Below are 25,543 nucleotides of genomic sequence, written 5' to 3' on the forward strand. Positions count from 1 at the left end.
AACCATGTCCGGGTGACTTTTTAAGATCTCCAAGAAGGGAGACTCCTTGAGATGGATCCCCTGATAATCATGGTGACCATCAGGCAAACTCTTCAGTTTATCAACATCTTTCTTGTACTGGGGGGCTAAAACTGAATGCAGCATTCTAGAGATGAGGTCTAACATCTGTTGAGTGAAGAGTGGATAATTAGTTCCATTACTTCCAGCTTCCTATCTCAAGACCCTGTATCATTACAAGGGCTTCTTCCTTCTCAGGGACAGGACTTTACACTTGTTGAATTTTGCAAAGTTCCTGTCAGCCACTTTCTGCAACATGTCCAGGTCTTTTAGAATGGCAGTCCTGCCTTAAATGTATTCACTGGTCCCCCCAGTTTGATGTCATTTACAAACGTGGTGAGTTGTTACAGATTGCAGAGACTGGTTCATTTGCTGACATCAGTATCATAATTTCTGTCATCTGAAATACATGCTATTATTTCTTCCCCTAATATACTATGATGAAGTGGTCTGATCTTTCAGCCTTACAAACTGGAATATGACGTGGTTTAACCTTACAGACCAGTTTCTTCAGTTGTGGGGAGGTATCATACTGGATTTTCTGTTCAATTCATGTATTCAGGCATCTTTTTTTTTTTTTTCAAAACCAGCGTGCAAGAGTGGTAAATGTTTGAGGCACTCTCTGATATGCAGACAAGACATGACTAGTGTGCACCTCTGGGTCCAGGGTAGCAGTGTTTCTGGTGTGTCTAGATCCCTTGTGGGATCTGCGTGCCAGGTGTCCACCAAGTGGCAGAGCCATCACAAGATGCAGGTAACCATTCCTGTTCAGGAATCTGTGAGACTTGGTTTTACAGCTCAACAGCAAAAGACTCCGGAGGTGTTGAGTATACACTATTGCCCTATTGTTTTAAGGACTACATGAAGAAAGTAAGAGGATTCTTATATAGATGCCCTTGAGCTAAGGACAATCAAGCTGTCATTTTGAGGTACACATAAGGCATGGTATGTGGAAAACCACACTGTGGAAAATTCAAACAGCATTGTTTAGAAGTCAAGAACAGAATTAATTTGTACAGGAGTGCAGGGGTGTTGTGTTTATCAGCTGAGACTGCTAAGTTCTGCAGCTTTAATACAATGCTATGTGTTGTTTTCTGTTTCCTTCTCTTGTTCTTCCCTGTCACCTCTGCTTTGTATTTTTAATTACATTTCACCTTATTAAAATGAAAAGAGGTATCAGCTTCAATATGCTTCAAGCTAACTTACATACTAATGAAAGAAAATATGTATATCTTCTACTGTCTGGTAAAATACATCTTCCAGGTTACAGGACAGTCCTTGGAAATTTGAGGCCTCAATCTAGGTTTCTGGGTGCTCCTGATTTTAAAGAGTATTTACTTTCAGTGTTTCACATCAGCTTCACTATGTGGTAATCTGTGCTTAACAGTACAGCTTTGGAAAAATTGATCTTTTTGTGAATGTTTCTGTCTATGGACATAAGAATCCCAGTTTTAATAAGCCAATATTCTTTTCATAAATATTGTTCTAAGTGTTTGTGTGGTGTATCCAAAAGTTCCAATGGATCCTTATTCCTGGTTTATTGCTCCAGTGCTCAAAAACTGGCAGAAATTTAAGTGATGCAACAGACCTAGGATTTTTTTTTTTCCAAATTTCTGTCTTCTCTGGCAGTTTTGAAGCCTTTACTGTCTATGGTTTCAAAAATAATGTACTCTGTTTAGTATGATTGCTTTGTTACAAATACATGTTTTTTCTTCTTCCCTTGAATTTTAGATGTAGTTTGATACAGGTTTCAGGTCAGTGTTTGTCTCTAAGTTGCGGAAGTAATTAGCAGTTTGGAACTAAGAGGTGTAATTAAGTCTCTGCTATAGAATTAGAGGTGTTTTATTAATAAAATTTTCTTACGTTATGAATAAGAAAGTATAAAGGTAATGTCTGATGAACATACAAATGCAATTTTTTCTGCTTTTTTTTCAGGCTGATCAACTAATGTTTGCTCTGCATTTTGTACGAGGAATGCACCCTGAATTATTTCAAGAGAATGTAAGTGCTAGAGAAGAAAAGCCCCCAGTTCCCTCAGCTGCTCCTTGTAAGACCTGCATGTTCCTCTCCTTGGGTGTTAGATTAACGCTGATGGCTGATTAGCACAAGTCAACATTTAATTATCCAAAATACCTATGCAGAAAGGAGATACAGAGTGTACAGGACATCCATGGCTTTTTATAGTAGAAGCTGAAGGCCAGAAGGAGTACAAAATGTTAGTAGATACCAACTTGCTAGAGAGTCAACTCAGTAAAGGGAGGAATGTAAACACCAGATAATACGTTTGAAGCAAGTAATGGAACTTTGTTATGTGAAGTATGTGGATGTAATTAGCAAGGTTGAAACTTTTTGATGTTATGAATGCAGTATAGTTGTATTGAAGATGTATGGATTGACCAAGTGAAATCCCATAGTCTGTGGGATTCGTTTCCTCAGTGAAGCTGCCTGATAAAATTAACTTGAATTTGTCATGTTGGTGGTAGTTGTGGTTTTTATTATTAGGACTTTCCTAATTCATATATATTACTTGTCTTCAGCTTCTGAAAATACTGGTTTATCTTCCTAATCCTTGACTTTATGAACTCATGAAGGCAATAATTTGCAAGTAGTTTTCTGACTAAACTAAAGCTTGACTGCCTAGACTTCTTAAGGGTTGTAGATACTGATTTTTTTGTTGATTACTGTTGTTGAGCATGTATTTCCATCAACTGTTAGAGTTCTTAACCCACTTAATACAGATTACATGTAATACACATTCCTGAGTACTCAAGTATCCAAGTATCTAAATACTCAAGAGTCAAAACAAATAATATCAATAATCCTCTTACTTCACTGAAAGGTAGAAATTATTTTCATTAAAATTGCTAAGAAAAGAGTTATTGTGCAAAATATTTATTGAGGAAAATTAAGATGAAATTCTTCCTAGATACTTCTTTGAAAACTTTTAATGTAGTGAGAATAGAAGTCTCTTAACTGTGCTGCTAGAGAATTCAGTATTGCAAGTCCCTCCCAAAAGAGTTTAACCTATTGTGCTTATGAATTTTTTGGTAGTGATGAAAATATTTCTAGCACAATGTTCAGTAAGAAATAAAGCATTCTAATGTTAAGACACTGTCTTTCTGAATTAATGTGTATAGATTTTTCTGAAGTAGTTCTACATGGCTGCACATACACTGTTTCTGCTTTTCTATATGAAGATATTATGCATTTTCTGGTTTTAAAATGAGGGAGGCTTCATGTATTTTTCTGTACATGAGTGTTTATTAACGGGAGAGGATCATCACTTAAAATTGAAAGAGAGTTAATTCAAGACTCAACTAGATCTTTGGGTTCCAAAAGCTTATATCAGAGTAGTTTTAGTTGATTGGCTTTTTTATTTGGAATGTTACAATGGTCTTTAACAATAAAAAAACAAGCTTTCTTTTATCGTAGATTTATAGATACTTATAATGGAAATTTTCTATACTCTGGAGGTATATTAGTATATTTCTTACCACCTCCAAATATAGGGTTATATAATCTGTAGTATGTTTTTAAATACTTATCTAATCTGTTTAAAATGATTTAAAAGCTTTCTTCCTGGATACAAATACCAAGTCTAAAAGATGTAATCATATACAGCCTCACCTGACATTACCCCTTTCTTAATGTAACCAAGGGGTTCATAATACCAATCTATTTTACTAAGTATTCCTTTTGTTCTAGTAACTGCATCGTTTGGTTGCAATAACATGAAACAATACTGAAACATGAGGCCCATATTTATGGGCCTGATGATAACCAGTCAGGCAGTATGTGTCCTTGTAAGCCAGGCATGTTACTCCTCGAGAGTCTGTACATGGATGCTCTGCGTGGAGGCTGTGGGTCTTGGAAACAATAAGGTTTCTCCTTTGGTTTATTTGCTTGTAAACCACTGCAGTCCCTTAGCTTGGATTCTGCAAAAGGGGCATACTATTACCATTATGTGGAGTTTAAAAAAGGCTGTATAACTCTTTCAGAATCTAGGTTTTAGTTGTTTATCCTCTGAATTATTTCTGTTTTGTCTACATGCTACTATGCATTAATTTTTTATTCTTGAAGATGTCTGGTCATTTATCTGAGTTGTTCATTTATTCCCCCTAGGAATGGGAGACTTTTACAGGTGTGATCATTGGAGATACAGTAAGAAAATCAGTAAGCTACTTTTTTCTGTGTTTTTTTGAAAAAATTAAATCCAGAGAAGTTAAGATTATGTGCTTTCTACATTGTTTTATTAATTGTATTAATACTTGAAAGGAACAGACAACCTTTGAGGTAGTAATATTATAAATCTTTCTGAATATGGCAACTTGTTTTCTATCCATATCTTATTTGTCTTTGCTGCCTTTTTTTCTTTTTATTACTGTTAGCATGATTACTATTCATTTTATTAAATTGTGTATTTAAAAAGGTTTTAAACCCTCTTCTGTAACTAAAATAAGTGTTTCTTTATCCCTCTTTTCTACAGGGTTATACATGAGTTGTAGTCTTTGCATAGGTTGATGCAATTGTCCACACTTTACTACATTTGATTAGCTTTTTTCCAGAGCCTCAGTTTCGCATCTGGAGATGTACTTACCTACACCTAGCTTACATAAGCTAGAAGCATCTGTTTCTTGCCTGATTAATTATTCTACAGTTATTAAGCGTCTTTCAATTCTACAGAAGCTGTATATTTTCAAAATAAACTTCGAGTAGAAAATGGTAGAGAAAAGAAAAAGCTAAGCACTTCCTAGTCTTAGCCGTTATAGACATTCTTTGAACAAGATATTCTCGCAGTTTTGAAAGGGGTGTGAAGAAACTAGAGTTTGTTCTTCGCCTCTGCTGCTGCTAATCTCTTTTCTTTTGCTTGGGGTCAGGCTAGCTTATTTCTATCAGTCTTGGCTTCAGTTTTCATTGCTCTCAATTACTTTTAACCTTTAATCTTGTTTACATATCTATATCAGGACTATGCAGCTAGTTATTAGTAGGAATTGTTCCATAACTTTCCTTATCATTTTTTTTTTTTTTTGCATCTTTTTTGGTTCTCATGTATACTTTTGGAGATCTGTGGGATCAGGTGACAGAGTGCAGTAGTGACTCATATGGTGGCATTGTCCTTTAGTGAATAAAGAGCCTCCTGATGAGAGAGATTCCGCTGCAGCTTAGCCTATATTGTGGTTCATCCTTAACATTTCCTTCATCCCCAACAACTAAGAAATAGAGACATAAAGCTGTGGCCAAACTTTACTAGTGCAGAGTTGTCCAAAATGATACTTTGCATGGTGAATTACCCCAGAATTGCCCTTTGTGTGAAGAGCCATCCTTTTCATGACTGTGAATAAATGTAATTAAGTTATTTTTTGAAGTCAGTTGATTGGAGTGCATATGCAAATAGTCAGTCATTTGGGTCACTTGTCTTTATACAAAAGAAAACTACTTAGGGTTGAGCAGGACTTACAGATACACTAAATAATGATATTTTCATGCTCAAGCAGTTAAGCAAAACTTGATGTGATCAGTGTATCTCTAAATTGGTAGCTTTTATTTCCTTATGCCATTTATGATTTTAGCAACAGCCCACAGAAAGACTCCTGTTAGGAGCAAAATTTTTTATTAAAAGTGTGTTTTTTGCAGTCTTGCTACTGAATATGGTGTTTCACAAGAAAAAAAATGTGTAACTTACTTGTCCAATGTAACTTGTCTCAATAAGGATTCACAAAGAAGTGCTCGTGACCAGATTCCTTCTTGGATAGAACAGGAGCGAGCCTGGGCAGTAGCAACTTTGAAGGTATACATCACATAGGAGTTTGAATTTACCTTAAATGTCTTTGCTTTTAGCAAATGTAATTTGGACTTGAGTACTCATGTATGCATTTGTCAAATGGAAGCATTTTGTTATATTAAATTGTTACATCTTACAGAAATTGTGATATATTACATACCTCTTTGAACAAAATTCTAAATTGATTTGCTATTTCATTTGTTCTGAAATCTTTTGTGTGCATCTCTACCTAATTTCACAATGAAATACATGTGAGTGAACATATCGTCTTAGATTAGAAAATATTTTAAGCCTACCCAAAATATTATAATTTGTAAAAATAGAAAATTATGCAAAGGAAATATTGCAAAGAATACTTACATTACAGGTTTCTCTTCTATAATGTCTTTTCAGAAACCACTTTATATTGTATTAAAATCCATATGTCTTTAATTGGGAAACTAGTTTTGTAGTTACCAAATTTTCATGCAAACATTTAGACGTATTTCACAGTTTGTAATTGCTCAGATCGAGTAATTTCGTATTAAAACAACACAACACTTTCTTGGCTTTGATTCATCCTGCAATGGTCATTGTTGAAATTCCTTCATCTAAGGACAATTAAATGAAAATATTAGTCCCTGAAATTCTGTTCTAGTATGCAAGGACTTTTGGTGCTAAATCTACAGATGATTATTTTTCAGTTCTGTTCACCAGACTCAAAAACAATTACAATAACAGTGTGGCAAGCATGATTGGTGCTCACTGTTTTTTTTATAAATCCTAACTAGGTCAATCAATAACATGCACTAATAGAAAAATAACCTTGTCATGATGAAAGGAAGGAATAAAATTAGGTAGGGCCCAAAGTTTGAAATTGAGCCTAGAAGTTTAAAAACTGAAATACGGAGCAAATACAGACTTAGCATTTGCAGGAACTAGGTAAACAAATGGTTAATTTTAAGTTCTAACCTTTTGTTTTTGAACTCCAAGATTAAAATTGAATGGAGTTATGTGATATGCACAGTTATTTACAGGTTTAGGATCACAGTCATACTTGTGAATGACTTAAAATATATGATGTCTAAATGACTATTCTTTATTGTTAAATATTCATTATTTTTTCTGTAGATATCTCTCCCAGGTCTCTATCAGACACTTTGCCTTGAAGATGAAGGTCTATGGCATACTTTTTCTCAGAGCTCTGTTTGCGAGCAAGAATTTCCATCTACTATTGTAAAAAGAATTTCTTTATTTCAGCAGGTAATATTCCATATTAAATTATTTAAAAATAATTGTGATTTCAGCATTGATAGTAAGTTTTACATCTCAGAAATTTAGGCTTCAGACCTGGATGAATTATAAACAGTGATAATATCTATGCTGTTTTATAGCTCAAATAGTTTATTTAATCTAAGGATTTATTTCTATAATATATATCTAGTTCTCTCATATCTAAGTCTAATTTTTTTTTGTGTTAGTGTATTGGCTGCAGCTGAGCATACCCTGCAGGGTAACAAGATCTTTGTTAATACTCACAGAATTGATTTTATGAATAGGTATTGAAATTATTTCATGGTTGCTTTGTTACTGCAAAATTTCTCAGCTTGTTGAGCATCACTAATTTAGATCGTCATTAAATGCAAACTTAGACACCTGACTGAAACCCATAAAATGCTGTAGCAGCCACTGCTTATTAGAAAAGTAGTCTTGAAATATTACTCTTCCTTGATTAAAAAACTCACCTAGAATGTTGGAGAGACAGGTTCCTTACTCCCCTGTAGGATCCTTCTTCCCAGGAAGGCAAAAATGTTATCCCTCTTGCATTTATGAAAGAAAGGGCGTTGCTAATTATTTTCAAAATAAAGTAATTTTCTTACAGTCATTTTTCTATTGAAGAAACTCCATGTAGAATGATTGCCCTTTTCAATCTGAAGAAGGGATGGGGGTATAAGACAATGCATTTTCATGTCGGCTAGCTATGGAAAGCTCTCTATTTGGTCATTTTTGTGGAGGAAAACAGGGAATTTTTAAAATACTGTACACAGAATGTAGGAAGAATCATTTTGCAAAGATTCTTGTCTGCGCCATGTTTGATTTGATGAAGTGCAAAACAGTTAGTCTTTTGTGTGCAGTGTACTGTCATTGAAGTTCTACATACAGAAAAATAAATCTGGAATGATCGACATAGTATATATCTAGTTCCTTGCATAGGATGCATTAAGAAAGTTTGTCATGATGAAGTCCACTGAAACTACCTAGTACAGATTTATGTGCAACTTATAAGTTATTTTCTTTCAAACTGTATTTTGAACACTCAGCATAGTTTCAAGCTTAAAAAGTAGTGCTTTCCCAAAAATTTAACAAAATGTATGTTTTCCTTCAAAACCAACAAGAGGTATTCCAAATTTTGAAACTAGAATATGATGGCTGGGTCAGAATTGTGGTTTTGTGTACAGGTCTGTGGATGAGTAAAGGGGTGGGAGAAGGGGTGGTGATTTTAACAAATCATTTCTACTGAAGTGTTGCCTGTACTGAACATTTGATGGAAGTTGCTGAAAAAGAGGTATCTAGTGGGGAAACTGCTAATTTAATTTTATCTAAATTGTTTAGGTGTTCGTGTTTTGTAGCCTTCTGAAGAACATAAGAAAAACATTGAACCCATTTGTTCTTTTTGAACCCAATGTTCTTTTGAAGAACTTTGAACCTCCCTTTGGCAGGGGGTTGGACCTGAGGTCCCTTGATGTCCCTTCCAACCCCTACAATTCTGTGATTCTGTGCCTAAGTAGGAGGTTTGCAAGTCTGAGTATCTCAGTAAGTTAAAAGAAATATAAAGCTCTAAAGTTGCTCTTAAACAAAAGAAATTATTTCAAAATTAATTATTTTACTCTATTACAGCACTAAAATCAGAAACATTGATGTTCCATTTAAGGATTTACAGTGTAAATCCCTATATATGTATAAAATTATAGTTTAGAAGAGCTGTATAAAGTCAAGTTTGGTTTTTGTTGTTCCTGCTACCCACATGGTGTATACCTTTATTCTGAAACATGATATAAAAAGTTCCAGCTTACAAATAGGCATTTTATGTAGAACTATCCTCCAGTTCTATTCAGAAGACAAACTGCTTACAAAGGATGATTGTATTACGTTATATTGGAAAGGAATGATTGGATAGCTATACATGTATATATAGAGAGAAAATAACTTAGTTCTAGAGTGAAGTTAAAGTTTTCTTTGAAGAGTCTTGGTTTTTTAGTTGTTACAGTGTATTTTTATAAACAAATTTCTCCTGAATATATTTTATTTTAAGGTACTTGTGGTCCAGGCTGTTAGACCAGACAGACTACAGAGTGCTATGGCTCTTTTTGCATGTAAAAACCTAGGTAAGTTCATTTTTCACCAGGGTGCCTCCACACAGCAATTAAATATTGTGGTTATTTTGGTCATACATTTTATTTTATAGTTCTTACAGAAGTTTTATAATTTAAAAATAGGTTGTAAATGGAATTTCTGTTTCTGTTTTTGTAAAGTGTTGTTGCAAAGTACTTGTAAAATTGTTTGGTTTTTGCTGCATTGTGATTTTAAGAATCTGTGAGATGAATTTATTTTTGAACACTATGCTAAAGCATAGTGTTCTAAATGTTGTATCCAACTTTCTAAAACCCAAACTTTTTAATGGAAGAATACTTAGGCAATTTATTTTCATAAGTGGTGCATCTCAAAAGTGCTACAACATATTTGGCTAAGCAGTTACTCATTTACAAGGCACCTCTTTTGAATTATCACCATTTCCATAAATGTGTTACTACAATAACGTAAGTTGCAGGTGTGCAGATTCCAGTCCATTGCACAATCATGGCTTTTTATGCTATTCCTCTGTTAATGCAAGGCCAAGTTTTAGTCTCCAGTTAACATAAAATTATGTAAGATATCAAAACTTATCAATGAAGCTTTTCAGGAATCTGGGTGTATCTACTTGCACTGCTAAAATAGTAGCACTGCCATTAACTTCTGGTTTGATTTGGCTGTATTATATTCTGTGCATCTGTTTATAGAAGCTAAGCAGTTTTAGGAATAAGAACTTAAGGATGATTGAACAAATGAAGAAGAGTGGTTGGTCTAGCATGTTACCATCTTTGGCAATGACAAAAGGTAAATGCCAAGGAAAGAGTATAAGAACATCACACACCTGTAGTGAAACCTTTTGCAGTGACCATTGTTTTCTGAAAATGCATCCATATTTCTAAACTCTTAAAGAACAACTTTAGCAACATCAGGATGTTTTGGAGCATTTTTTTTCCCTTGCAAGTAATGTAATTCCTCAATTTAAAGCTTGTATATGTGCTTGTATTTTGAAAGTTTCAGATCGTCCTCACTCAGATCCTGATAATTGAATTATTTGAGTATGTACACATGTATATTACTGTTTAACCATACTAAAGTAATAGATTATTAATGGAATTTTAGAACCAAAATTTTGGCCTGTGGATTCGTGGCATGCCAGGATCTATAATAATACCTACTTATGTGTCATACTGCAGTTTAATTTTTTGATAGTCAATTAATATTCTCATTTGTATACCAAAAGGGTCTTTTTTATGAATTGTAAATCAAGTAAAAAACAAAGCAGAAACAGTACCAGTCTTAAAGCTTCGAAGAAATCTGACTTAATTCCAGCAATTTGCTAGCTGATTTTATTTGAATAGTAGAAAAAGTCTTTTGAAGAGCACTCCATCCTGTGTAGTCACTTTATTTTCATAATATTTCTGATTACAGGAATAAAAGAATTATCTCCTTCACCTCTGAATCTGAAACGTCTGTATAAAGAGACTCTAGAAATTGAGCCCATATTGATTATTATTTCTCCTGGTGCTGATCCTTCTCAAGAGCTGCAAGAACTTGCCAGTGTTGAAGGAGATACTGAATGCTACCACCAGGTCAGTCTTAGATGAGAATAAATGGGAGTAATGATTAAAAAACACAATGTGTAATGTAAAATTTTACAGTAGTAATATCTGTTTTACATTCCCCCCCCCCAATTTATTATGTAAAATCATAGTTTGGTGTCTGTGTGTTTTGTTATTTCTGCCTGATGAATCCATTGGTCAAATAGGGTGGAGATAAGAAATGCCATCAGAGATACTCAGAGAAACAGAATCCACATCAGAGGCATTTCTCTGGCTTGGAGAAGGGAAACATGAGAAGGTAGATGGAAGAGAACAAAAGACTATCTTTAGTGTGGAATAATCGAACCATGAAACAAAATCCACTGAAAACAAGACTTCATAATTTCCTTATAGAACCTATGTATTTTTTCTTCAACAGAAAACATACATGTAAATCAGACATCAAGTATTTGTGAATATCTTGGTATTTTGTGAAATTCTGGAAAATATTTTGAGGAACTTTAGAAGTAAATGTTAACCAATTAAATTGATGGGAGTTCCTGAACAGAACTCATACATTTCATGTCTGTTGAAAAACATGTTTAAGGTTGACCATCCAGGAAACAATTTCTAAGAGGACTTACACAATAATCTTCCCACAGACTGAGTTGAGGCCAACTGGCCTGTACTTAACGAGATCTTCCTCCACCTTATCCTTCATGAATCACAGAATTTCACAGAATTTTCTAGGTTGGAAGAGACCTCAAGGTCATCGAGTCCAACCTCCAACCTAACGCTAACAGCCCTCCACTAAACCATATCCCTAAGCTCTACATCTAAACGTCTTTTGAAGACTTCCAGGGATGGTGACTCCACCACTTCCCTGGGCAGCCTGTTCCAGTGCCTCACAACCCTTTCAGTGAAGAAGTTCTTCCTAACATCTAGCCTAAAACTCCCCTGGCTCAACTTAAACCCATTCCCCCTCGTCCTGTCACCAGGCACGTGGGAGAACAGGCCAACCCCCACCTCGCTACAGCCTCCCTTGAGGTACCTAAAAAGAGCGATAAGGTCGCCCCTGAGCCTCCTCTTCTCCAGGCTGAACAAGCCCAGCTCCCTCAGCCGCTCCTCGTAGGACTTGTTCTCCAGGCCCCTCACCAGCTTCGTCGCCCTTCTCTGCACCCGCTCAAGCACCTCGATGTCCTTCTTGTAGCGAGGGGCCCAAAACTGAACACAGTACTCGAGGTGCGGCCTCACCAGAGCTGAGTACAGGGGGACGATCACCTCCCTAGCCCTGCTGGTCACGCTGTTCCTAATACAAGCCAGGATGCCGTTGGCCTTCTTGGCCACCTGAGCACACTGCTGGCTCATATTCAGCCGACTGTCCACCATCACTCCCAGGTCCTTCTCTGCCTGGCAGCTTTCCAACCATTCCTCTCCCAGCCTGTAGCTCTGCTTGGGGTTATTGCGCCCCAGGTGCAGGACCCGGCACTTGGCCTTGTTAAACTTCATGCAGTTGACCTCAGCCCATCGGTCCAGCCTATCCAGATCCTCCTGCAGAGCTTTCCTACCCTCAAGCAGATCGACACACGCACCTAACTTGGTGTCATCTGCGAACTTACTGAGGGTGCACTCGATGCCCTCGTCCAGATCATCGATGAAGATATTAAAGAGGACCGGCCCCAGCACCGAGCCCTGGGGGACGCCACTAGTGACTGAAGACAGACATAACATTTGCTTTTTTATCAGGAAACACCCAAATCAACATGACCTTTAGAAGATGATACCAAGTAGTCTTGCAACGACATTAGCTGACCCCCCAGCACTTTTTGATGCATCTCATCTTTTCCTGAGGACCTATGTATTTCTAAGTGTGTAGAGTGACTCCTAAATCTCTCTGTCTCTACTGTGGGCAGTGCTTCACCCCTGCTAGTAAGCTTGGGAAACCTGAGGGGCCTGGGAACAGGCCCTACCTGTGAAAACTCAAGCTAAAAAGCCATTGAGTATCTCAACCTTTTCCATGTGCCTTGTCACTAAGTGTCCTGCCGGCTGAGCGATGGACTCACAATGCTCCTTAGCTTTCCTTAGCTGAAAGGAACTGTACAAAACTCAACAAGAAGGACGAGCAAAGTCCTGGCCTTGACAGCAAGAACCCCTTGCAATGATATTGGCAGTGACCTGAATGGTTGGAGAGCCACTCTACTAAAAAGATCTGGAGGGGTTTTGTAGGCTGGAGGCCGGACATGAGCCAGCACTGTGCCTTGGCAGCAGAAAATCTTTGTGGTGACCTAATTACAGTCTTTCAATACTTGCAAAGGAGGTCACTGAGAAAATGCATTCAGACTTTCTGCAGTAAGGCATGATGGGAAGGCAAGAAGCATTGAGCATAAATTGTAACGACTGGTTCTGACTTCATGTAAGGAGAAATTTTTTCAGTCGGGAAAAAATGACAGTCAGATTGTCTGGTGCAGCCCTTGGAAGTTTCCTTAAGCCTTAAGGCCGGTCCTGGTCTTATCACTCATTGCTGATCCTGCTTCGAGCAGGAGGTTGGACCTTCCAAGATCCATTCCAACTTGAATGTATACCTGTCAATAAAACATTCTTTCCTTCTTTCATTTGAAATACTCGTTGGAGGGGAGTTACTTAGCTGATCACTGGTTAGTATAGAAATAGGAAGTTTAATGTTGCTTTTAGATACTTGCAATTGTTCTTTTCCTGGAAAGTACATTGATGTTCTTTTCCTGGAAAGTGCATTGACGAAAAATACATTTTTACCATCAAATAGTAAAGATTTACATCTTACTGCCATTGTGTCTAGGTTTGTGAGTGTTTAAGAATGCATGTTTCTTACTTTGCCACACAAGTCTTTGTGTTTATGTCTAAATGTCCTTTACATATTCGACATGTAAAATGTAACGTGGTACAGTATTTGATTAAGGAGGGGTACTCAAAGGGGTACTCATCTGAAAGTTTTCCTATTAATGAGAATATTTTGGTGGTGGTATTTTTTTCCTGTACTTTCTCATGCATTTTGAATAGAATGTAGAAGATCTGATTTTTATTTTTTTATTTTTTATTTATTTTTTTCTCTCTGGAATAATTTCTCTTATGGTATAAAGAACAGACACCTAAATTTGTGTGGTACACAAATCTGGTGACTTTATTCTTTCAGTTATCTTCTTTTATCTATTTAAAGTGATTTCAAGATACTCAGTTTTGTGTAGGCAGAGTACACACCTGTATCAACATGTAAAGCTAAGGCCACAAACTTCTTTGATTCAGTGGAGTTACTTGATAAAAAGATGTAATGGATTTATTGTTAAGATATTTGGTAAAGTTATATTAATCATAACGGTTCTATTTTGTTATAGCAGTAATGCCAATTCAAGATTTTTCATACCACTTAAAGCCACTTTCTTTTCAACATGTTTTATTCAGGGTTTTTTGTTATGTACAGCTTCCAGTTAGATTCTAGGGGAGAACTAAGGTGAACAGGTGAACATACTATTAGTCCAACATTAATTGTTGCAGTAATTGTGCTGCAAAACAAATCTTTTCATTATTTCCAGTTTTCACTGATTTCTCTGAAAATTCAGTTTTGAGTCTTTGTCTTTCCATTTGATTTCCAAATGTGTTCTAGCAGCAATATGGTGCTATAAAAAATATGAAGAAAAGACTTCTTGCTAAGTTATTCATATCTCCCAGCTGGAAAGAGAAAAACCTTGTTTTTTCAGTCATGTCAATATGAAATTGATAGTTTCTCTTCAAAGGAAGTACTCCTAACTTAAAGTCAAAAGGAAATTTGTTCCCATTTATCTTTAATTTTTATCATATCAGCAGTTCTTCAGTAATATAGTTGAGTCACTGATATTTAAATTACTTCTGAGTTCCCAGGGAACGCCATCACTGTCACTGAGTGATGTATGTATTTTTCCGTAAAACGGTTAGGTAATGTTGTTTCTTAAGAAGCTATGGATAGATATGCTACAAAGAAAAAACTACACTTTCATCAATCTTTTCCCTACTTTAGTACCCTATTACATTAGAGAAAATTTTGGTTATGGTTAAATCGTCTTTTTTTTTTTTTTTTTTTTTTTTTTACATATCCAGTATATATACATACACATACTTGGAAAAACTGTTTTGTATTTAGCTGTTAAATGAGTCATGATAAATTCCCGATACAATTTTTTTTTTTTTCTGTTTCAGATTGCAATGGGCCAAGGTCAAGCTGACCTAGCTATTCACACTTTAAAAGAATGTGCACGCAATGGAGAATGGCTGTGTTTAAAGAACCTGCATCTTGTTATACCTTGGCTTCCTGTATTGGAAAAGGTAATTGTGGCTAGACAAGAATGTTTTGGAAATTAGACAAAATCAGGAGGCAATTTTGAAACCATGCATTTCCATGGTGATGCTTAGAATTCCAGCAATTGAAAAATAAACCTTTGCAGGTTTCTCAGTCATGAATAAGGTGAAATGCTTCATATCTAAGCAACTGCTTTTTTTGTGTGATTGCTTTAATCTTCTTACAACATAGAGTATTTCTGCCACAGTGAGTGTAAAAATGCTTCTGTTAGGATTTCTGATACTTTACAGGATACAGCCTGTGTTTGCTGAACGATGAATCCATGTATACTTGATATTTTTTTCTTTATATAGTAAAATTTATAAATTTATACATATATTTACACTTCAGTTCTAGAGCTATCTTATTAGTTCTTTTCTTGTTATTTTTAAATATAGCTTGTTTCTCAGTCACTAAGAGGTGTTTGCAAATTTGAAATTAAACTATTTTTTATAGAAACACTTACTGACTCTAAAGTGCATTGACTTGCTAGCTTTACCTATATGTCTAAAATCTAAAGAGATAGAACAAAAAAGAGGTTTCTTATCAACAATTACTACAATCTTACTTGTCCTATTTCTAACAGTTGTTCATAAAGTGTACTCCATGAACATCAGCTACAAGTGTATTCCAATGTGTGTATTCCAAGTGTGTCCAATGTATTCCAAGTATTCCAAGTGTGTCCAATGAGAACCATGTAGTGTGCAAGTACCTTTAACATTCTTATAATCCATTATGAAAAAATGAACAGGCAAAGCAAGATAATGTTGATGTGTGTTAATCTAATTTGAATATGGTAATGAATTGCAAGGAAGTGTTTGTAAGCCTCTTACTAATTATAAGAGTAAAATTTTAAATCTTATAACTACATATGGTTATAAATCAAAAATTATTCCTTCCACAAGAACATAATTCTGAAGGTGTTAAATTTTCTGCTGAACTTAATATAGACTGAGATTCATTGAGGTTTGACTCAGCACACCCGCTTGTCTGTTCTGCATGCCGTTAACAAAGTGAGGCTATCTTATTCATATGTTTGAACATTTTAAGAGAGATCTGCCTATTTGTAATTCATTTCCATCCAAGTACTTTAATTTAGTTCTCACAGCCTTTCCCTTGGAGCAGATGAAATATATCTTCTAACACACTGGTCAATGTGAGCTTTATCAATATGAAGGTTAAAGTCTCACTGCTAACAGCTGACCGCCCTCAGCTGTCTTCTAGCTAAACACGGTGTACCAGAGGATATATGCAGCTGACAATTTCACTTAAACCAGCATATAAATCTTTCCCCCCCTTCCCCCCCCCCTTTTTCTTAAATGCTTTCTTTCCTGCTTCCAAGGCTGTGGATCATTTTCACATCTTAGTTTGTCTCCCATAACATCCTCATAGTCAAGATGATGAAAATACAGTTGTACCACAGCAAGGTAGATTGAAAAGTAGCTGAACTATGGGGCTCAAAGGGCTTTCTGTCAGCAGCACAAAGTTCAGCTGGAGGCCAGTCACCAATGGTGCCCTCCTGAGATGGATAGTGTAGCCAACATTGTTTAACATCTTCATTAATGACATGAATCATGGGACAGAGAGCATCCTCAGCAAGCACAGGTAATACAAAACTGGGAGGAGGGATTGAGAAGGACCTTGATAGGCTGGAGAAGTAGGCTGACAGGAACATCATGAATTTAGCAAAGAGAAGTGAGTCAAGATCTTCTACTGGGGCATAATAATCCTAAACCACCTGCACAGCTGGAGGGGGGGAGTCCTGGCAGGTAGGAAGCTGACTATGAGCCAACAGTTGCAATTACAGCAAAGAAGGCCAACAGCCTCTGGTGCTGCGTAGCACAACAGAAACAATGGACATACTGGAGTGAGTCTTGCAAAGGGCCCTGAAGGCAATGAAGGGACTAGAGTGTACCTAGAGGTATTTAAGAGATGTGGATGCAGCACTAGAGGACATGATTTAGTGATGGGACTAAGGTTGATGGTTGAACTTGATGATCTTGAAGGTCTTCTCCAACCTAGATGATTCTATGATTGTGTTACAAATGTGTCATCTGAGGAGAGGTTACAAGGTATGGGGCTGTTTAGGCAGGAGAAGAGAGGTTCAGGGGAATCTTATCAGTGTGTGTATCAGAGAGACATTGAAGGAGACAGACAGACTTCTCACTGGTGTGCCATGACAGGACAAGAGGCAATGGGCACAAACTGAAATACAGAAATAGTACAGGAATTTCTGTTTAAACATGAGATATTTTATTTATTTATTTATTTATTTATTTATTTATTTATTTATTTATTTATTACTGTGAGGATAGTGAAACACTGAAACGGGTCACCCAGAGATGTGGAGGTGTCTTTGGAGATATTGGAAACCTGACTGGACACAGTTCTGGGCAACCTGTTGTAGGTGACCCTGCTTTGAGCAGCGTTTGGGCTAGACAATCTCCAGAGGTTCCTTTTGACATTCAGTATACCAGATAGAGGCGTTGTTTTGCCGAAAGAGAAGAATGATTCATGGGTTAAGAGAATATTTTTTGCTAAAACTACTGAATACAAAACAGTTATGTCCTGCAGATTACCAAAATGAAGGGATTTTAAGCAAATCTGCTAGTGTTTATTGAGGTATGAATCTCCTAAGGCACACGCACAGAACTGTTGCCTTTGTTCTCAAGGCACTTGTCAAGCAACTTTGCTGGCTTTTTACATAAAGCATCTGTGATTCGCAGTTTTCTGTGAATCATAATACATGAAGTATGCATATAACATAAACACTTCAACAACAACCAAAATTAATATAGGTGCACAGTTACTGAAATTCATTGAGATCTGTGGTTGATACGCAACCCACAGTCCAAGCCTTCTTTTGAGACCTAGCCTTTTGGTGTTCTTTACTGAAGAGAAGTAAAGAACTGATATATATATTTTATGCTCTGAATTTAGAATCTGGGAAGGAGTTGCAAATATTTTGACACAGCTAGGATGAACTTTGAACTTGAGCATAGCAAGCACATAAAATATGTGGAGACACACCTTGAACTGTAGTCTTTTAAGTAACCTTTACTTATAGAAAACAAATGAGTAATTTTTAGACAAGCATAACTTTTTTAATTCAAAATATCATTTTGTAAATGCTTTTCTGTGTTTGAAAAGAAAAACAAAGTACAAAACCTACCTCAATATATAACGTATCTTTGACAGGAACTGAATACATTACAGCCTCAACCAAATTTTCGCCTTTGGCTTACTACTGAAGTTCATCCAGAATTTACTCCAGTTTTGCTTCAATCAAGTCTGAAAATAACTTATGAAGTAAGATCTGTTTGGAAAGCTTGTATTGGATGTTTAAAAAGAATAAATTTTAATGCATAGTAAGCTATATATTCAGATAGACTGAAGTTTGGATAATGTGGTCTATTTACAAACCAAAAAGAAAAAAAAATCCTTATAAACAAGAAAATGTGATTTAAATCTCTAAAAACACTACCTAATATTAAGTCAGAAGACCAACATTTTATCATATTTATCTACCATATGCTAGCTAGCAGAGAGCTGTGATGGCATAAGGCCAGTTGGCTCTGGTCACAAAAATAGTAATTGGTAGTTGAGTTTGTAAAACAGAAGAAAGATTCCTGTGCATGGGAAAAAAAAGAATTAATTTTTAAATTTACATATTTTGGTACATTACTATTCCTTCTACTAAGTTGTTTTACTGTAGTTCAGTCCTCCTAACAATTGATTCTGGTTATAATTTAGTTGAGTATGCTTACATTATTTTCAGTATAAGATTCTGTTAGGTGATTTATTATAGGCAGTTGTTTATCTTGAATTTTGTTTAATTAAGTACTACTTGTCATATCATTAAGTTACAATTTATAACTTGGAATTTAAGAAAATAAAACATAAAAGCATAATTTTTTTATTAGAACAAAGTGTTTTTATCTCCTTTGCAGGCACCTCCAGGCCTTAAAAAGAACCTCTTGCGAACCTATGAATCTTGGACACCAGAGCAAATTAATAGAAAGGGAAATTTGTCTCGAGCCCATTCTCTCTTTTGTTTAGCATGGTTTCATGCTGTGTGCCAAGAAAGAAGAAATTACATTCCTCAGGTAATACTTTTTTTGATGGCTTTTAAAAAATTTACCCCATTTACTGCTTTTTATATCGAGAAGTGTTTTTCATCTTGTGTATGTTGGATCATGCTCAGAGATGAGAAAAACTTGGATACTTCTGGTGCCTGCTTTTATTATTGTCTTTGAATTAATTTCAGAATAACATCTTAGTAGCCTAAATTCCTGTTCCTCTGAAAATTGCCATCTGCATGGAACTATTGTGTGATTTGTATACTAATGGATGCTGAGGAGTGAGGTCACATTGGAAATATCCTGTGAATCTTTTTTGCTTGGAATAGAAAAAATATTTGGAAACAAACAAATGAATGAAAGTCATAAGAAAAGAGACACTTCAGTGGAAAGGAGGATGCAATGTTTTCTACTCTTTATGCACACAAATCCTATTCAGAGCAAAGGAAGAACAAGGGAATTTGCTTAAATTTTTTTTTTTTAAACAAACATATTTTTTTGTTCACACTTAAGCTAAACGGGGGAAAAAAAAAGAATAAATATACCCAGCAAACTATTCTATGTCTTGTTTATTTTATTTAGACTAGTGATGAAAGTAATCTGTCATTCAAAAGACTCGGTCTGACAGAGCCTGGAATGTTTAAGAGTTTGGGCTTTTTTGTTTGTTTTAACTTTATGAATTATAGAGCTGTCTGCCTCTTGCAGGAACAGGCTTTGAACATAGTGTTTAAAGAAGAATAGATGAAAATACTTAAAGTAGTGATCTGTTATATGATCTCGTTTCCTTTGTTCAAATTAATGTTAATTTACCACAAGCTTTCCAATTGACACAAGATAGGGTTAGTTCTCTTTCCATAATGTGTAACTATGTTTGCTTCATTCAGACTTAGTGACAATTTTATCATTTATTTTATTTTATTTTTTCCCCCTAAGATTACCAGTTTGTTTTGGGTTCATATACAGATCTGTCAAATCAAATGTGTTAAAAATATTGAGAGACTGCAGCATCTTGGCAGTTTATGACCTTTAGGGTGATTGGCTGATAGCTAAATTGTGGTGTGTGGTGCAGCTGCAGTCTTGACCTGAGACTGAATTCATCTCATTAAGATCAATATGCGAAAGTACAACCATAAGAAGGTACAGCAAAAGGAGATGCCTTTGAGATCTGGAGTTCCTAAGTTCTTTGTTATATTACCAATATTTATGTGTACTTATCCATTCACATTGCAAGACTTTTGTCAGAATTACACTGTACACGTTAATGCTATATAAAGAATAATGCCACCAAGAACCAAAAGAAGTATGAACTAACAGTGATCAAAATATGCATGCAGTGGTCAGCATTCTGGCTGTAATAGTAGCAGTAATTACAATTTTTTACTCCTTACAATTTTTTCTGTCAGTAGAGAAGTGATGTGAAATATGGAGTAAGATGATTAAAGTATAATGTAGACTGTATTTGAGGAATCAGACCTCTTTATTGAAATCTAAATGAAACTGAAATAAAAAGAAGTCTTCAGAAATAAAATAAAGACATAATTCAGTGAGTGACCTAGATAAAGCTGTCAGCAGGTTTGAACTGCATTAAGTACTGTTAGGAAAGAAAAGAATCCTAAGTTTACCTTCCTTATTCTTCATGGATTCTAGTAAAATTAAATGAACTAGTAGCATTATCTTCTTTGCTTTTTTCTTTTTTCATCCTCTTTTTTTTTTTTTTTTTAAAATAACTTCACTTAATGTTCTAAAGATGCACTTTATAAAACCTAGGTTCTCTCCTTTTTTCACTTAGCACTAAGCATTATACAATATTCAGAAACCATATCATATCTTCATTTTACTTTATGATCATCATTGTGTGACTAACTGATTCTTAATATTTCTTTTTTAATGGCAGGGTTGGACAAAGTTTTATGAATTTTCTTTATCTGATCTCCGTGCTGGTTTTGACATTATTGATGGACTCTTTGAGGGTGAGTCACTTATTAAGGAAAGTTTTCTCACCTTTCTAGCCTAACCTTTCTGAATGTCTCTCATTTAGAATTCTTTATAATGTGAAAAATTTTCACAGTAATTTTTATAGATTGGCTTCTTTGTACGATTGTTTTGTTTGGAGTGGTGGTGTTCTGCTTAAAGGCTATTTTGAAAGTATTTAAATTTTGCATTTGAATCTTCACTGGAACACTTGTGGACCATTTCAAAAATATAAACACCCAGAACTATTCACTTAATTTCCCAAGTCCAAAGGAATAAGTAGGAAATGCATAGATGAAGTCATCTGTCTCCATCCCTTCCCAGTATGAGCTCCTCCATACATTGAATGAGTGTGAATTGAGTGAGTATGAACTCCTTTGTAATGAAATTCGTTCTTTAATGGAACCCGTCATTGATCTGTTAAGTAGCTTAGTAATTCTTCATTATAGTTAATGATTAATATTTAGTTTTTATATAATTTCAAAAAAAAATAGTTAGGAACTGATATTTAGAGAAAGTTTACAATCTTTGACTTAAATGAGATTTATGGATGATTATTAATACTGGAATTGGACCTTAGTTACACAGACTTGAAACGTACAATGCTATAAAAAGCTTGAATCATTAACTATCAATGATAATCATTAATCTAATCATTAGCTATTGCTGAGAAGATATTGTTTCCTATAAAGGAATGATCAAAGTGCTTGTAGTAGTACACCAGTCACCATTACCACAACAAGAACAACAAAAAAAAAAACACAACACCAAAAAACACTTAAAATAATTAATGTTTTTTTTTTTTTTTTTTTTTCTGGAGGTTTTGAGAAGTACCTTTCTGATCAAGCTTTCATATTAGAAAGCTATAGGGTATAGATGTAGTTATTTTTCCTCCTTTTTATCACAGTTGTCCAAAATAAGTTACTCTGAAATTGGGAGATACGGCTATGCCTGAAAAATGTAATTGCAACAGAAGTTTGACCAGAAAATTAATTACAACCTGGTTAATTTTATGTACTATGTGGTATGATTTATAATGGTATAAAAAGTACCTAACCCGAACCTTTTTTGTTTGAAAGATGACATCTCCAGCAATGCTATCTATTTAACACATGATCTGGGTTTGGTTCAATGAGCTTATTTTATGAGATCAATGTGTAGAAATTTTGAAGAAAATATATTATTCTTATTTACAGCAAAGGAACACATAATTAAAACTTTAATAGCATAATCTCTGAAATGAATATATCCAACTTTTTATTGTGTGTTTTATTGTGTCTTTTTTATCATTTATTGTGTTGCGCATTATAAGAAAAAACACTGCAAGACTTATGTAATATTTCTAGTATGTTTTGAAACATAGCAAATGTTATATCAATTACAAATATTTACAAACTTATTGAAACTTCTGCAACTTTTATTATTTGGCAATGGAGATGAAGAACAATTAGAAATGAAATGTTACGTGTTTTTGTACTTTTTTTTTCACTGAATAACTACAATGTCAGAAAGAAGTATTTATAAGGCCATTCTAATTGATACAAAGCTAATATTGATATATTTGTAGGTTCCAAAGATTTTCAGTGGGAATTTGTGCACGGTTTGTTTGAAAATGCAATTTATGGAGGCCGTGTAGACAATTACTTTGATATGAGGGTTCTTCGGTCCTACTTGGAGCAGCTTTTCAATTCAAGAGTCATTGGTAGTTTAAATGCTAGAGGCAAGAAGATTAGTTTCCTACATTCAATCTCTTTACCAAATTCCTGCAGTATTTTGGTATGTATACATCTTCTGTTATCTTATTGAAGTAAGTTGAAGTAAGTTGTTTTCAAGAACCATTGTATTTGCAAAGAAGGACAGAGATATGATATATATGATATATTCTCCAGTTATTTGAGATTCTTTTGCACAGAGCAGTAGTTCCTAAGTTGTCAGAACTATTCTGCTAGTCTGTTCAATCAGACTTTTTTATGATACCTGATTGGACTGTGGTGCAAAGCAGCATAGCTATGAAGAGCTAAATAAAAGAAATTGGGTCATCTTACGACAAAGAAGGACCTCAGTAAATTTATTATATAAATTTATATAACTTTTTACGTAGCTTGTATGGACTGTTAGGCATTCCTACAACTTCTGAATGAAACAGGAAAATATTAATATATCTCCTTATTTACAAAATATATCAACATTCTGACATAATTTGTTGGCATGCTGTGGACAACGTATGACATTTTATTTGGAGATAAAAATAAATTTTTGTGCAGTATTCTGGAGGTCAAATTATTTCACTTTATATGAATGATAATATCTTCACAGAGATTTAAATCGAAGTGTGTTTTTCATTATATAAATATTTTTATAGGCTATTCAAACTCCAAATGCTGAAATCTTTCTTTCTGTATTATATTGTCATTAATCTTGCTCTTAATTGCTTTTTAAATGCTTAAATTCTTGTTGCTCTTTTAGAAAAAGAAACACAGTTAAAAAATATTTTTTTTAATAAACGAAAAAAAAATCCAAGATACCTGTGTTACATGCACTTTAACCTTTGCGTCATTCAGCACTTAACAAAATTCTTGTTAACGTACACTGTTAATTTCATTAAATGAAAAAAACAATACCCTCAGTTATGTTTATTCTGTTATTTCAAATGTAGGATTATCGTCATATTATTGAAAGCCTTCCAGAAGATGATAAACCAGATTTTTTTGGCCTGCCTGCTAATATTGCACGTTCATCACAACGTATGATCAGTTCCCAGGTAAAATTATGTTTTTCATCTACCTCTGATTTTTTTCTGCCTTTAATGTAAGCTAGAGAATCCAATCACCTGTTCATAAACGTGGATTTCCATAGGAAAGACTAAATGGAGGGATTATGTATTTAAGACATAAATATATAGGAGCTCCTAGATATGACACAGGACCCAAGGGAATACATTTTCTTGTACCAGCAGTGGGAAGTCAAGGCCAAAATGGCGGTAATAGCTAGTGTTCAGGCATCTGATTCCCACTACTAGGGTACCATAACGCAGTAGAGCATGGATGTTCTGCAGGTCCTATGTTTTATCTGCCTATCCATACCATTTTCTTGGACAACATACAGAGACTCGAATGGCAGTATGCGTAACAGTTGGATTGAGCCACTAAGGCCTTTAGTTTTGGAAGGAGTTTGACTAAGAGTGGCTGTACCTCAGTCTGAGTTGAAGTTAGGCAATGCTTACAGGCAGATCAGATTAATGTTGGCCATCCTTTTTTTATTCTGGTATGCTGGAAATTCCAGTAATATTCAAATGGAATTCAATATGGAAAATTCAATATGGAAAAAGTTTTGCACTTTGAGATGAAGCTTTAATTTTTTGTTCTATAATTTTTGTTTTCATTGCTTTTCTGTTGAAGAAAATCTGGATGAGAGCAAACAATTACTGCATAAATACAAATCGTCAGTGATTAGAGTATTTTATTTGCCTGGTAAATGAATTATGTCAGGTAACATTGAAAATTGATTGAATTGTGAATCTTATTATCAGAGCTGTGAAGAGACCTGGTCTGTATATCAAGACTCACTTTAATTTTCTGCATAGCCATAGCATGTTGTCTTTTATAGGGAAAAGTTACAGGGAAATAAAAAAAGATTAAATTAATTGGAAGTACAGTGCATCCCCTATTATTTAAAGATTTAAAGTTACTTTGTTATATATAAAAAATGTTTGCTCGCATTTGCTTATAATTGGTATGAGACCTTTGAACTGTAAAATAAGTAAATAAATCTTGCCTTTGAGTATTGCATTTCTTGAATACCAAATATATCACTGGTAAATTTGTTTAAATGTGTTCATGGAAAGCTATGTTTTCAAACGATTTGCTTTATTATTAGGGTATGGTACTATAAAGCTTCACAAAGATATCAGTACAATCAGGGTGCATAGGATAATACATTGAGCTCAAGGACTCCTCCTCTGTTAACAAAGCCAAAACTTGCACAGAGTCTCAATGTACCTCAGTGCTTTGTCTTTATCTGATAGAAAATGTTATGACTTCAAAATACTATCTTGTATAATACCCATTTCAAATATCTGTGTTCTTTCAAACTGTATTTAACATTTGCTCAGTTAGAAAAATGTATTCATACCAGATGGAACACAGACCACAAAACAGTGGTTTTTAATGCAATTTGAAAACACGTGAAAATATTTTCCTTATATCCTGGATTATTCTATACCTATGCTAGCATTAAATTGATTCTGAGAGGCTTATTCAATATCACTTTAATATTTCTCTTTGAGTATTTCTATTGATAGCTTTGCATCCTAAGCCTTTAGATGCAATTTCAGAGTGCCTATGCTATGTAGTGGAAGCACTGAATTTATGGAATTTAAAACATTTGCCCCTCTTAAAAAAAAAAAAAAAAAGTGAGAAAATGTACTGGTTATTCAACTGCT

At 34.8% G+C, this 25,543-nt stretch overlaps 1 protein-coding gene across 4 annotated transcripts in view; it reads left to right on the plus strand.

The window, feature by feature from the left end:
- The window catches only part of DYNC2H1 (dynein cytoplasmic 2 heavy chain 1), a 168,866-nt gene that overhangs the window by 76,965 nt on the left and 66,358 nt on the right, over nucleotides 1-25,543 (plus strand). For 3 of the 4 annotated variants that reach the window (XM_084506642.1, XM_084506643.1, XM_084506641.1), the window contains 12 exons: nucleotides 1,993-2,058; nucleotides 4,180-4,230; nucleotides 5,768-5,845; nucleotides 6,950-7,081; nucleotides 9,132-9,204; nucleotides 10,598-10,758; nucleotides 14,914-15,039; nucleotides 18,251-18,361; nucleotides 19,003-19,158; nucleotides 21,026-21,101; nucleotides 22,670-22,878; nucleotides 23,759-23,863. In XM_084506642.1, the coding sequence (XP_084362768.1) occupies nucleotides 1,993-2,058; nucleotides 4,180-4,230; nucleotides 5,768-5,845; nucleotides 6,950-7,081; nucleotides 9,132-9,204; nucleotides 10,598-10,758; nucleotides 14,914-15,039; nucleotides 18,251-18,361; nucleotides 19,003-19,158; nucleotides 21,026-21,101; nucleotides 22,670-22,878; nucleotides 23,759-23,863 (1,344 nt within the window). The remainder of the gene's footprint in view (nucleotides 1-1,992; nucleotides 2,059-4,179; nucleotides 4,231-5,767; nucleotides 5,846-6,949; nucleotides 7,082-9,131; nucleotides 9,205-10,597; nucleotides 10,759-14,913; nucleotides 15,040-18,250; nucleotides 18,362-19,002; nucleotides 19,159-21,025; nucleotides 21,102-22,669; nucleotides 22,879-23,758; nucleotides 23,864-25,543) is intronic. The other variant, XR_014688603.1, reaches the window with a different exon arrangement.

This window comes from Aythya ferina (assembly GCF_964211825.1).
Source record: "Aythya ferina genome assembly, chromosome: 1".
NCBI classification, from domain to species: domain Eukaryota; kingdom Metazoa; phylum Chordata; class Aves; order Anseriformes; family Anatidae; genus Aythya; species Aythya ferina.